Genomic DNA, 13852 nt, shown 5'->3' with positions numbered 1-13852 from the left:
CCAATTTTACTTTTAATCTTAGTAGCCAAGAGCAAATTTACACTAACGTTGGTAAGTTGGGTCAATTTGAGATACTATTATAAAACACGGATATTTTGTTCCCTATTCTGCACCAATTGTATATTAATTTGTTTAAAAAAAAGGCATATTTTTCATGATTTAATAATAGAATTCGGAAAAATATTTTCAAATTTTATTGTCCAACTCGTACAATAGACAATACATTTTTTTTTAATTTTTTTCACGTCTAATTACATGTGAAGTGTATATGACAAGATTCATGATCGAAAAAACAATTTAATGAATTATTTCTCAAATTGACCTAACTTGACAATGTTATTGATAAAATTGCTATTGGTTGCTAACGTTAAAGGTAAAATTATACCATTTTAGATATTAATGGTAAAATTGCTCTTGATCCTAAACATCAGAGGTATTTTTACACCTTATCCCTCTGGTATAATTATGAGTGACAATAATGAAGAATGGAAGTTATGCTCATGCTCTTCAAGGTTTTGATAATGGAACTGCTGGCAATTGGAGCGATCAACACGAATCGTCTAGTGCCACAACAAAAATTGCAACAAAAATGTAGAATACACATACAACGAAGGAGAGTTCAATCGAAATTAATATAGAGATACATAAAGATATCAGAACAGAAATACAAACAACAAGGATAATCTTGGACTTCTGGTGGTAAGCAATCCTTTAAATGGCAAAAATATATTACATGGAAACGATATATGTTTATCGTTTTGAGTGCAAAGCGTAATATTATTTATATATATTAACATAAGGTGCCCGCTATGGTTACTTTGTTTTTTTACAAAGTACCGTTACTTGGTGCTCATTTCACCATTGGATGATGGAGCATAAAATTAATCCAATGGTGAAAACCACACAAAGTAACGGTACATTTTTTTATTTATATAATTACTTTAAAAAGAAATTATTAATATCTACGTGAAGATAAATCCAATTTCAAAGAGAAATGAAGGGATGGAGATTTTTTTTTATTAAACTAAAACAAAACGTGCAGATACTTTGTTTTAAGATCTATGGACCCTTGAAAAAATACATAAAAGAAAAATAAACTGGCCCCTTTACAGCCAATAGCGTTCTACGTTGTTCGTTGGTCCAAATTTGGTGTAACTATTTGTGGCGAAAGTGGATGATTTCGGGAATCAACCAGGCCATGAAGAAACGTTGAAGTTCTAGGAATATCTTCAACCCGTTGATTGGGTTGAATAACTGGTTGAGCGATATACTGCATTGTAGGTTGAATGATTAACGAATGAACTCTGAACTTGAACCATATTTTGATGAAAAGCGGTATACGTTCACCGCACCAAATGATATCATTCTTTCTATAATTTGTCCAATGAACCCTTTCCGATGTTAAAGTCAATAGACATTTGAGGAAATACTAGACTAACTTTAAACAATGACATAAAGAGTTTGGTTAAAAAGTGATGTACATGTAACAGTTGAGCTCCAGTAAAATGTTGTGTGCTTGAACACGTGGCATTATTGGATTGGTCTTCGAAACCTATATTTCTGTTTTGAAACATATGTGAACTTGCTAAGCGTGCTTTTGGAATCCTTCATTCGTACTGATCCACGTGTCACCTTACACTGTTCTGTTCTGTTCTTCCTCATTTCGTTACCCTAGAAATGGCCGGAACTGGAGTGGTAGCACTTTACGGTGATGGATCAATCACCGAATCTCAAAATAAGTCCCCCTTCTCCGTCAAGGTAGGCCTTGCTCAGATGCTCCGCGGCGGTGTTATAATGGACGTTGTTAACGCCGAGCAAGCCCGAATCGCTGAGGAAGCAGGAGCTTGTGTAGTTATGGCTTTGGAACGTGTCCCTGCCGATATCAGAGCTCAAGGTCGCGTAGCCCGCATGAGCGATCCTCAGCTAATTAAAGAAATTAAACAGTTTGTTACTATACCAGTCATGGCGAAGGCTCGAATCGGACACTTCGTGGAGGCTCAAATTCTTGAAGCCATAGGTGTCGATTACGTCGACGAGAGTGAAGTTCTGACTCTCGCCGACGAAGAAAACCACATAAACAAACACAATTTCCGTATCCCCTTCGTTTGCGGTTGCCGGAATTTAGGGGAAGCTGTACGGAGGATACGCGAGGGAGCTGCAATGATTAGAACGAAAGGTGAAGCAGGGACAGGGAATATAATCGAAGCGGTGAGACATGTGAGATCTGTGATGGGAGATATAAGAGTGTTGATGAATATGGATGATGATGAGGTGTTTAGTTTTGCTAAGAAGATAGCAGCACCGTACGATTTGGTTATGCAGACGAAGCAGCTTGGAAGGCTACCGGTGGTGCATTTTGCAGCCGGAGGGGTGGCGACACCTGCGGATGCAGCGTTGATGATGCAGTTGGGTTGTGATGGGGTGTTTGTTGGGTCAGGTGTGTTTAAGAGCGGTGACCCGGTTAGGAGGGGTAGAGTGATTGTGCAGGCTGTTACGCACTATAGTGATCCGGATGTGCTGGCGGAGGTGAGTTGTGGACTTGGTCAGGCTATGGTTGGGATCAATTTGAATGATGATAAGGTCGAGAGATTCGCTAAGAGGTCCGAATAGAGAAGAACTTCTATAGTGAATTGGGTGCCATGAAAGGAAAAAGAGATAAAAAAAAAGAGATGCATATTATCTTATAGTAGAAAGTGTACAATTGACAAGGTTCAATAAGCAGATGATTATAGTAGAATTTCTCCTGAAATAAAGGCTGAGACTATAATAGAATTTCTCGTGAAATAAAGATGTTTGCTTTGCTTCCAGGAATATAAAGTTTGCTTTGTTTTAGGAATATGGTTCATATTTTTCGTTGTATAGTGATACATTGTAATGTAAAACATGATGTAATTAAATTTGTAATATAATAAGTACACAATGTAAAACGTGATGTAATTAAATTGTAATATAATAAATGTGTAATGTAATGAATTATATCGTGTTTATCTGTCTTTTCAATAAATTGATTTTACTCTCTTTCATTATCAAATAAGAACTGTTTCTTAATTTCAATGATAATTAGATTGTATTGTTCCAATTCATAGCATCATATTTTTTAGATATAAAAATTAGTCACCATTGTTGTAGATTACAACATACAAAAGGAGAGATTGAGATTTCCGATTTCTCTTTCCTTTTGATTCAATTTATAGCATCATATTTTTTAGATATAAAAATTAGTCACTAGTTTTTATAGATTAGGAGAGATGGAGAACCGGTCAGTAGGGGTAGAGCGATTGTGCAGGCTGTTACGCACTATAGTGATCCGGATGTGCCGGTGGAGGTGAGTTGTGGATTTAATCACACTGTGATTAGAATCAATTTGAATGATCATAAGATTGAGAGATTCGCTAAGATGTCTGAATAAAGATGTTTAATAAAGAGGTTTGCTAATGAACAATTATCAGGTTTTTATTGGTAAGTTTTCGTTAGATCGGAACTATAGTAGAATTTTTTTTCTGAAATAAAGATGTTTAATATAGATGTTATTTTCTTCCAAGTATATGGTTCATATCTTTGGTTGTATGTTTCATTTGCTTTATGTATGTTGTAATACTATGGTTTTCAAATTCTACAATGATTTGAAACTTTTTAGAGTATTTTTAGGATACATTTGATACGTTGTAATGCAATATGATATAATTAAATTTGTAACATAATTAAATATGTAATGTAATTGATTGTATTTGACTGCCTGCTCTATAAATTGATTTTACTCTGTTTTATCATCAAATGGGACTGTTTTCTAATTATAATGATAATTAAATTGTATTTTTCCAATTCATATCATCATATTGTTTAGATATAAAAAAATTAGTTACCAATTTTTGTAGATTACAACATATTAAAGGAAAGATTGAGACGAAGATTTGATTTCCGATTTTTAAAATGGTGCAATTTTATTCATAATGTAAATGGTGCAACTTTATCCATAATGTTGATAATTTTGGTCAATTTGAGAAATAATTAATTAAACTATCTTCTTGATTATGAATTTTGTCATCTACGCTTCACATATACCCCCATTTTATTCAGGGCCGGTCCTGACATTTTATGGGCCCCAAGCGAAATAAGAGATAATGGGCTCTTAAATTGTATTTAAAAGTCTAAAATAAAAATTTGAGCTCATTTTAGATCTAAAATACCATATTATTTGATCAACTTTTAGACCCGAATGAATATTATAAATACATTTATAATATATATATATATATATATATATATATATATATATATATATATATTCAATAAAATTTAAAATTTTGGGCCCTGGGTGGCCGCACCTCCGGCCTATGCCTAGGGCCGGTCCTGATTTTATCTCTCATTAGAAACATATCATAAATATATAATTAGGTTTCAAAAAATAAAAAAATATACTTTCTTTTGTACGAGTTGGATAAAAAAAATTCAAATATTTTACCGAATGAATAAATATTAATCTTCAATTTTATTATTGAATTACAAAAGAAAAATGATTTTTTTTAGAATCAACAGATATGCAAATGGTGTAGAATAAGGTACGAATTATCCGTGTTTTATAATAATGTCTGAATCCGATCCAACTTGTCATTATATGTAGAATTGCTTTTAGCTGCCAACAATAGATATAAAATTATACCATTTTAGATATTGAAGGTATTTTTGCATCTAATCTCAAAACTCAATACTCTTATGTTACAATTTAAAGTTCAGTGATTTTACGGTAAAAATTTGTAATGTTAAGTGGCCATGAGTATAATTTACCCTTTTATCTTAATCATACTTGCATCAAAACCACGCCGTGCCGCTTTGGTAATGAAACAGCATCGTTTCGTTTAATTAAAACAAAAAAGAATTAAACTTAAAATGTTAATGCTTTTAGTCCCAATCCCATTGCTCTCGACTTCACTATTTCAGAAATCCCAAATCAGAGACCGTCGTTCCTCGCTGCTCCCAGGACCCAGCCCCCACCGGTTGGTTGCTTCACCGTCGAATGAGGCAAGGCGTCGATTCGGAATTCTGCAGGTGATGGTAACGTCTTGATTCTGAAGATTACATTATATATATCCTCTATTTGTCTGATAGTTTTTTTGATAGAAGTTAGAGGGAGAGGGATTGAATACCTTCCTTAAAATTTCATGGAGTAATATAGTGCATTTGTTAATTGTTTGTTGTTCAATGTTAGAAAACCCTAAATCAAACTCAACTTAGTCTATAATGCAATACAGAATACAAAAACGAAACAGAGAAGGAACGATTAGAAAACAGTAGGATATACATTGCTTTGAATTTGTGAGAACAGTATCCATCTTAACTCTCCTAACAATTTCTTAACCATTTGATTAATGAATTTATCAATTAAGAATCAGCTCATATTGCTCCAATAACAACTCTAATCCAAAAGCATTAGAAAGATACTATCAATTAAAGTAGTTAGGATCATAATACTAGCTAGAGCCTAGAAGGGACGAATTAGATGTGCCTTTCCACAACTCACTACTTTTACGTTTACGTTAATGCTAATTGCCAAATGTAGTTAAGTCAGGAAAGTACTATGGATATTAGTTATTCAAGCAAGGCTAGTACAAGTGTTGGCACTTCGTAATTCTTTTGGATATAATTACTTTTTTTTATTGATGTTATGAAGTTTTTTATTAAATATTGGAGCCCCCGTTCATCCGGGACCCCGGTTCAGCCACTGTAGTTTATTATTTTTTATGAACTTCTGTTCCAGCTGATCAGTTCTCCCCAAAATGCTATTCTTTTGTATCTGCCTGATAGTAACTTGCAATTTCATTTAACAATTCCTTGGGGTTCACTAAGTACATACAATAGCCTGTTTTAAGTTAAACACTAATCTGGACTTTCGAATTACTGGATTCAGGGTGTCTAAAGTCATCAAATAGATTTTCAAGTTCAATGGTTAAGGATAATAGTACAGTGAACATAATAAAAAAAAAGAACACCTAATATTTTCCAATTTGTATTTTTCTTTTGGTCTTTTGCGTGTTCACTAGTAATATTCTCTATTATGTTTTTGGTGGTATTTACAGTATACATAAGAATACACGAGACACTACATCATCTTTTTGACCTACTGGGTATTTACATTCTCTGACCCTGCCCCGCCCCGTTTTACATCCCTAATGTGTATCGATACATATTCTATGCAATTATTTATAACATAAAAGCACTAAAAGTAATAATTGTATCAAACAGGTTGTGTCAGTCGGGTTATCTCTGTAACTCGTATTAATTGTGTAAGTAATTGCCATCTTGAGAAATTGGATCGGAAGCCCGGCCCAGTTCATCAGATTTGTTGTTGAAAAGCAGACAGCAAGAAGAATTGACAGAGAATGAATCATTTTTTCATAAAAAGCTTAGCAGTCGACAGATACCTCATCAACAGAAAACTCTTCACTTTAGCATATGTAAGTATTCCTCCTTCTCTTTGCTATTAATGGCTGCAATTTGGGGGAATTAGGATTTGATGCTCTGCTATCTACATAGTGTTACGGCCCCTGCATGGTCCCCACAATCAACCTCTCTGGTGAATATTTCCTTGCCGAAAAAATCTCCCACCGGATCGGCAAGGTTAGAACTGGTGATATTGTTCTTATTCGATCTCCCACCGAAAAAATCACAAAGCGTGTAAAAGGCATGGAGGGTGATTCTGTAACCTATGTTATTGATCCCAATAACAGTGATGAAACAAATACAGTTGTGGTAAAATTTCTTCTTCGACTATTAATTAAGAAATTTGTGCTTCTTTCTTGTTTCTTAAAATTTGTTGATTGTTCTTCTCTTTTGTATGCTTAGATACCTAAGGGGCACGTTTGGGTAGAAGGAGATAACATATACAATTCCAAAGACTCTAGAGTTTTTGGGCCGGTGCCTTATGGCCTTCTTTGTGGAAGAATATTTTGGAGGGTGAGTGAGCCTTGTTTCTTCTTCCACTTTAATTACATTGTTTGTTGTTCTAGTTAGTCAAATGGAATTTTATTTAGGGCTCAATACATCAAGGAACCTGTAATTTGCCAAATAATCCGGTTGGCCTTTGGAGATGTCTCATTAGCCTCATGAACCAACTTAAAGTGACCCTTTGGTCTCCTAAACTTGTATAAACTATTTGGCCTTTGGAGATGTCTCATTAGCCTCATGAACCAACTTAAAGTGACCCTTTGGTCTCCTAAACTTGTATAAACTATAAAATGATACTCGCTTCACTTTGCTCCCTTACAAGGATTTAGAGGGTTAATCACATCACTTTAAGCAAGTCCAGACAAGTTCATGTGACAATTCCAAAGTTTAGGAAGCTAATGAGATAGTTCCGAAGTTTAGAGGCTCAATCGGATTTATTTGGTCAAGTTTTGGGCCCTTAATGTACTATACTACTGGTCATTGGGCGACATTCGGAGCTTAAGCCAACGCTAAATTAGGAAATCTACAACATAATTAAGGCTATCAAAACGGGTTGTCATGTGATAATTATATATGATTCAAATACAGTAAAAATGATAATCACTGGGAGCTGGCAATGGAGTATTTTTTTCAACTTATAATCTTATCTTTGTTTTGAGAAGTTTTTACTGTGTTCAGATTCATAAATTTGTAACTTTGCTGCTACTTTTTCTAGTTATGGCCACCACACCGTGTCGGACCTATGGGACGAAAAGAGAAGTGAATAAATATTTTCAGGTAAACTTAGTTTTGATCTTATAAGCTGATTATCCCTTCTTTTCTATCCCTAGATTGATTTTTTGAAGCCAGTATTTTTGCTGTTGTGAATTAGTTTTTTTTTTTACTGTATCAGCAGGGATATGGATTAGCTTCAATAATATTATCTCTGCCTTTAGTGCTTTAATTATCACTTTTCTGTTGATATAACAAAAAAAGGGCTTAGTACATTTTTAGCCCCTTGTCAAAAAAAGTTAATTGCCCTTCTTGTATTTTGAAAAAGTTCTATTTACCTTTTGAACTTGCTTAAAGTTACCAATTGACTCTCTGAAAATTACCTATTAGCCCCCTGAATTTTGTTAAAGTGATCTATTAGCCACGAATTTGCTGAAATTGTACACATCTCAACTTTTCCAAAACCTCTCCTTACTCTGCCACGGGATTTTAAAGGTTAAAGGGTTAATAAGCCACTTTAAAAGGGTAAATCGTATATTTCAAAAGTATATTGCCCCCCCCCCCCCCCCAAAAAAAAAGTATGCCTTTTGGTTTTTGCTTCTTTATCTTGTCTTATGCCATGTTCATTTCATGATTGAAGAAGAAGAAATTCTAAGTTGAAGGAAACATTTAAGCTGAAGAGATAATTTGAAGAAAGATTTGAAGCGGAAGCTCTGGTACAATAACATAAATCTTGAGAGAGAATAGTTGTACCATGATTTCCTAATTGACACGAGAATGTAAGATATGAATATCATTACTATCCTAGCTATTAGTTATTACTTCTATGTCATGGATGATTATGTAAACTTTGAGATATGGATATGACTTCTCTATTGTAGTTGTTGACTTGGACCTGATCATATAGGAGCGATCTTACGTTGTGCACTTTGCTAGTTTCGATGTGGGTTTTGATATTGGATATGACTTCTCTATTGTAGTTGTTGACTTGGACCTGATCATATAGGAACGATCTTACGTTGTGCACTTCGCTAGTTTCGATGTGGGTTCCAAAATCAAAAGTAATTTTTGTTTACTAGGATTGTCTTTGTATGCATGTGCATGGTTTATACTTCCCCCCAACCCATATATAAAGGCAAGACGTGATTTATTTTATAATCTTAAATTCTTCATAGAATGGCATGTATAAAATGGCAACGGGTAGGGTACCCGCAGGTAATGTCATTCCCAAACCCTTACCCTTTTATTTTTTAATTAACCGTATTTGTCTCATTACCCTAACTGGTATATTTTTTGCATTCCATACCCTTCTCATTTAATTCGCGGGTACCCGCGGGTACTCTTACCCGTTAAGAATCAATAAATAAAAAAAATATTACAAATTTAACACACTATAAATTTAATAAATCATCAATCTAAAAATTGAATAGATTGAATCTTAATTAATAAGAATAAAGTAGCTTAGTGGTATCACTCAATTGTTGAAAAATAAATGGTTGGGGTTTAAATTTCATGTCTTACATCTAAAAAACAATGATATTTATTAATATAATTTTTTTTTATGACGGGTAACGGGTACCCTAGGGGTATTCCCATATCCGTCCCATTACCCTAACAGGTAATGATTTTGATCTCATACTCGTCCTATACCCTTTTATGCAGGGTACATGTAGTCCCATTAGGGTCGGGTAGTACCAGGTACCCGCGGGTACACTACCTGTTGCCATCCCCAGTATCAATAACCTAAGAAAGCTATAAATATTATTGCATAAATTTTTCAAAGCGGTTGAACATGATCGAGTAACAATTTATTAATTATTAGAGTATACACAACATATCATGAATTATAAATTGTGAGCATTAACGACATTCTTTTGACCCATTATCTTTTACCATTAGTCTATACCCACTTGAAAATAGTTCTTCCTGCTGTAATTTAAATATAATACAAAAATGTTAATGCAAAGTCATCCGAAGCTATTACGAAAGCTAAGGAACAAAAAAAAAAAAAAAACTCATATTTAAAAATTAATAATTAGAATAGAGTAGAAACAAAGATAACATGTAATTGAAAAATACAAATATTATAAGATATTTCTACAAAAAAAGGACCATATGTCTCGGGATGGGATATTTGTATCCCGATAAGAGATGAATCTGCGGAGCTAATATGTATTTGATTTGAGGAAAAAAAATCTAAGATTAAGTATCTTTAGGTAGCAATAGAATGTCTTTCATCGGAGATGGAGGACTTGCAAAACATGGTAGATGTTCCGACGCTTAAGTCAATCCAGGGTTTACACATAATAAAAATAAAATAAAAAAAGTAAACAGAGATGGAACGATATATGTCTCTCTCTAGAACCCTATGTTCTTTGCATAACTAGAATTAAAGAATTAATCAATAGTAATTTCTCTTTAATTCAATTACCCATATGCACAACTCAAATATGTCTTCGGGATGGAGGAGTAAAGCTAGTTAACAATGACGTAACATGGGTAACTGATTGTAGTGTCATATTGTTTATCTCTAACTTAAGATATTTTCATGTGTAAAAATGAAAATAAGGTAAAAAATGTGAAACATATTAAATAACAGGTACCATAAGTGTAATTTACCCTAAATTTTTTGGTTAAATTTTTCTTGATAGTAGCCACTAAATCATTATTTGGTGCTTAAGTGGTGACTATTTTTTGCTACTTCAATTCGGGGTTGACATATATTTCAATCGATTAATCATTAACAACTTTTCGTTAAAAAAAGCATAATACATCTGTAGTTTTTATATTCATCATTCAAAAAAGTCAATTATCCCCCTATATTTTTAAAATATTCAATTTACCTTCTGAACTTGTTTAAATTAATATATTAACCCCTAAAATCCACGTGGCGGAGTACAAAGAGATTTTAGAAAAATTAAAATGCATACACTTTAAGCAAGTTCAATGAGTTAATAGATCACTTTAAGAAATTTTAGAGGGCTAATTGGTGCATTTTAGAGAGTCAATTTGTCACTTTAAGCAAGTTTAGAGAGTACAACAACAAAGCCTTAGTCCCGAAATGATCCGGGATCGGCTAACATGACCCGTCATACAAACCGTGAAATCAAGTCGTGTCAACGACATAAATTCTTTTCATCCACTTCATCCTATTCACTGTCATATTTTCCTCAATCCCCAATAAATCTATATCACTCTCAATTTTCAAGTTTGCTTAGGTCTTCCCCTACCTCTCACTATTGCATCCATTCGCCACTCTCCAATCCTTCTGACCGACGCATCAAACATTTTTCGTCTTACATGGTTAAACCACCTTAGTAAATCTTTACTGTGCAGAATTTAATCTAATTGCATGTTGATTTCTTTCTAATAAGATAGCACGATTTACAGAAACAATGTAATTATCATTTTTTATATCATCTATATTGTATATATAACTCATGTAACGCGATTACTGTAATATATAAAAAAAGGAAAATAAAAATTAGACCTAATTTGTTTCGCTTTGAAAAATATTTCTTATCAGTTGAAATTTGGTAACCGCAATACACCATACAAAATTATTAAGAAACGTCAACATCGGAAATCAATTTACAATATAATTTTAGTTATTTTGCATTGCACGTTAAAATGTCATTTACAAGCGTTTAACAAAAAAAGTTGAGCACGCGTTTGGGCACATGATTATCTTTTTTATTTCATTTGTATTATAGTTCCTAAAAATTAGCTTAATAAATTTTTGTGGCTAATTTTGTTGAAATTTTTAATGATTAAAATTTTATTATTATTATTATTGTTGTTATTATTATTATTGATGTTTTGGTTGAGTAAAACTTTTCCTAAAAATTAGCTTAACTGGTTTTTAGTGGTTAATTTTTCTCCAACTTTTTGGCTAATTTAATTGTTATTTTGATGTTATTCACATTATTATTGTAATAAAAGAATTTGATATGTTCGGTTACTATATTTTGAATTAATCGAATATAAATAATTTATTATAATTTGATTGACCATGAAATATTTCCAACATATGGTTTAAACTATTATGAAAATCAAAAGGTCATCTTTGATTCTGTTTAATCGATTTTTTTATTGGATTTATATAGATCATATAAATCGCAGTGGTAATAAAATAACCTAAATTTGAACACAAGATTCATGCGTTTAGTTAAATCGAAAGGAATTATAAGAATATCAATCTCATTTGAAGTGCAAACTCGAATCGGTATGTTGGAGATATGATTAGATTCACATTTGCCTGTTTAACAAACAATCACTCTCTATCATTATCGGCACGAACGGAATTGAAATACAGTGTGCTAATACTAATGTAAATATCAGTAAATCCGAACTCGAATTCTGCATGTGGTTGTCTAGGGTTTATATGTATGTAAACCGTGACAACTACTTATAATCCATATATATATAGAGACATCAAAATAATAATAAGGAAATGGCTAACCTTTTTTGTTATTATTTCGGATTCTAATCCAATTAGGGTCCTAATTAGAAATTAATAATCATTAAGTAAAACATTTTATATTTTATTCAATTACGGGTTAATTCTATTTGGGTTCTTAATCCAATTAGTATTAATCGTTCCGGTCAGTATTTAGGGTGTGCAATTCTAGGCGGAGGTGAAAGAATTGTTCTTGAAGTACGGGATTGATCATCATAAGTCTTCCCCATATAGACCTCAGGCTAATGGAGCAGTTGAGGCTGCAAACAAGAACATAAAGAAGATATTAGCCAAAACCATTTAGACGTACAAGGATTGGGCGGATAAGTTGTCTTTTGCTCTATGGGGATACAGAACGTACCGTACTCCCTGGTGTATGGTTCTAAGGCAGTCTTACCCATAGAAGTGGAAGTACAGTCGTTACGGGTGGTTCTTGAGTCTGAAATCCCCTCAGTTGAGACTTTAAATAAAGCTTTAAACATCTTCAAGAACTTTAACAGTCGATTAGCGCTAAAGTAAAGATCTTTTTTTCCAAGCTTGATATAAACCTAGCTAAAAAGCGACTTCCCTAAAGAAATAGATTCCATTGATTAGCTAGTTACCGTAGTTGGATTCCGATATGTCCTTGCTTGATAGATTGGTAGATAGATGAAATACTGGCTTATTTAGGTACTTACCTATGGTATTGGATTACAGGAGCAGAGCAATCTCTATTCATACCATAAAGGGAAGACGAAACTGTTGGGGTTTAGTGTCCTATAGACAATTATTCTAGGATACAAACTTAATGTAAATGAATTGTTCTTTATATCATTTGTTTAATGAGATATATGTTTTATAACTATATAAAGGCAATCCCTTTTAAGCACTAAATAAAGTCTAATAAAAGGAAATCCGTAAGTTTATTTAAAGTGATTATAAAGTGTTCATACAAGCATGAAGTGAGACAAAACTTTATAGTAAACTGATAAACTTAAAACCACCCCAAGTCAAGTGATATGTTTGGGATTGACATATCACTGTTGAGACTTGTATGTAACAATGTCTTCTGTCCGACAGAAAGTTGATCTCACAAGCTTCATATATATAGATATCTGGACAGTTACATAGATCCGATGAAACGTTGTTCATTAGGATTGGGGATCCGATTTGAGATAACAGGATGGGTAGATTCATCATTGTCACCTGTTCATCTCATTGGTATTAATAGGTATAACTAATCCTCAAACTCAAAGGAATATTAATTGGTATTCTGGATTACGGAATGTGATGCTTTGACTCTGGTGTAACACGATCCTTAACAGAGATGACTCTGGGATGTGAACAGTAGACGTTGGGTATCACAGGAAGTAATTACGGAGTCGTTATATATTGGATTGAGCATTTATCACTCCCGATAAATGGGAGATACATCCATGGATCGCTTGTGGAAGACTCGACTCTAAATCCTTGCAAGGTGATAGCTTAAGAGTAAGAAATACAGATTTCACTTAACCTATCTTTTTGAGTTGACTCGGCCTGTATAAGTAAAACGAACGTCTCGCTATATGTGACTTGACATCACCCATAGTCATAAGATTCAGTTCAAGGATGTAGTTGATAAAGGATCGAATTATACTGTAACTAATACGGAAAGGTTAACGACAGAATCAACATGTCTTCTTATAGCTCTGGGGGAATGATTACGGACTTGCTAATCATATACTCTGTACATCATTCCGTTATGCAAAGATTAAATAT

The 13852-nt window shown here is 33.3% G+C and overlaps 2 protein-coding genes across 4 annotated transcripts; both read left to right on the top strand.

Annotated features, from left to right (window-relative positions):
* Window positions 1-1255: 1255 nt before the first annotated feature.
* Window positions 1256-2877, top strand: LOC136230637 (probable pyridoxal 5'-phosphate synthase subunit PDX1). The gene has a single exon (XM_066019768.1). It carries the CDS (start codon window positions 1678-1680, stop codon window positions 2608-2610), a length of 933 nt encoding a protein of 310 aa, XP_065875840.1. The 5' UTR covers window positions 1256-1677; the 3' UTR covers window positions 2611-2877.
* Window positions 2878-4908: 2031 nt separating this feature from the next.
* On the top strand, window positions 4909-8609 carry LOC136228744 (mitochondrial ATP-independent inner membrane protease subunit 1b-like). Of its 3 annotated transcripts, none has more exons than XM_066017210.1 (6): window positions 4909-5046; window positions 6241-6452; window positions 6532-6747; window positions 6841-6951; window positions 7658-7719; window positions 8294-8609. In XM_066017210.1, exons 2-5 carry the CDS (start codon window positions 6378-6380, stop codon window positions 7703-7705), a joined length of 450 nt encoding a protein of 149 aa, XP_065873282.1. In that variant the 5' UTR covers window positions 4909-5046; window positions 6241-6377; the 3' UTR covers window positions 7706-7719; window positions 8294-8609. The 3 variants fall into 3 exon arrangements, with proteins under 3 accessions (XP_065873282.1, XP_065873281.1, XP_065873283.1); XM_066017209.1 differs by having other exon boundaries at window positions 4921-5052; XM_066017211.1 differs by lacking the exon at window positions 4909-5046 and adding an exon at window positions 6075-6122.
* Window positions 8610-13852: the final 5243 nt, after the last annotated feature.

This window comes from Euphorbia lathyris, chromosome 5 (genome assembly GCF_963576675.1).
Source record: "Euphorbia lathyris chromosome 5, ddEupLath1.1, whole genome shotgun sequence".
Classification (NCBI taxonomy): domain Eukaryota; kingdom Viridiplantae; phylum Streptophyta; class Magnoliopsida; order Malpighiales; family Euphorbiaceae; genus Euphorbia; species Euphorbia lathyris.
The sequence above is the reverse complement of the archived record's forward strand: the minus strand, read 5'-3'. Positions and strand labels throughout refer to the sequence as shown.

Coding starts and splice junctions, on each gene's coding strand:
- LOC136230637 (XM_066019768.1), top strand. CDS start 1,678: ATGGCCGGAACTGGAGTGGTAGCACTTTACGGTGATGGATCAATCACC.
- LOC136228744 (XM_066017210.1), top strand. CDS start 6,378: ATGAATCATTTTTTCATAAAAAGCTTAGCAGTCGACAGATACCTCATC. Junction 6,453..6,531: donor AACTCTTCACTTTAGCATAT/GTAAGTATTCCT, acceptor CTATCTACATAG/TGTTACGGCCCCTGCATGGT. Junction 6,748..6,840: donor ATGAAACAAATACAGTTGTG/GTAAAATTTCTT, acceptor TTGTATGCTTAG/ATACCTAAGGGGCACGTTTG.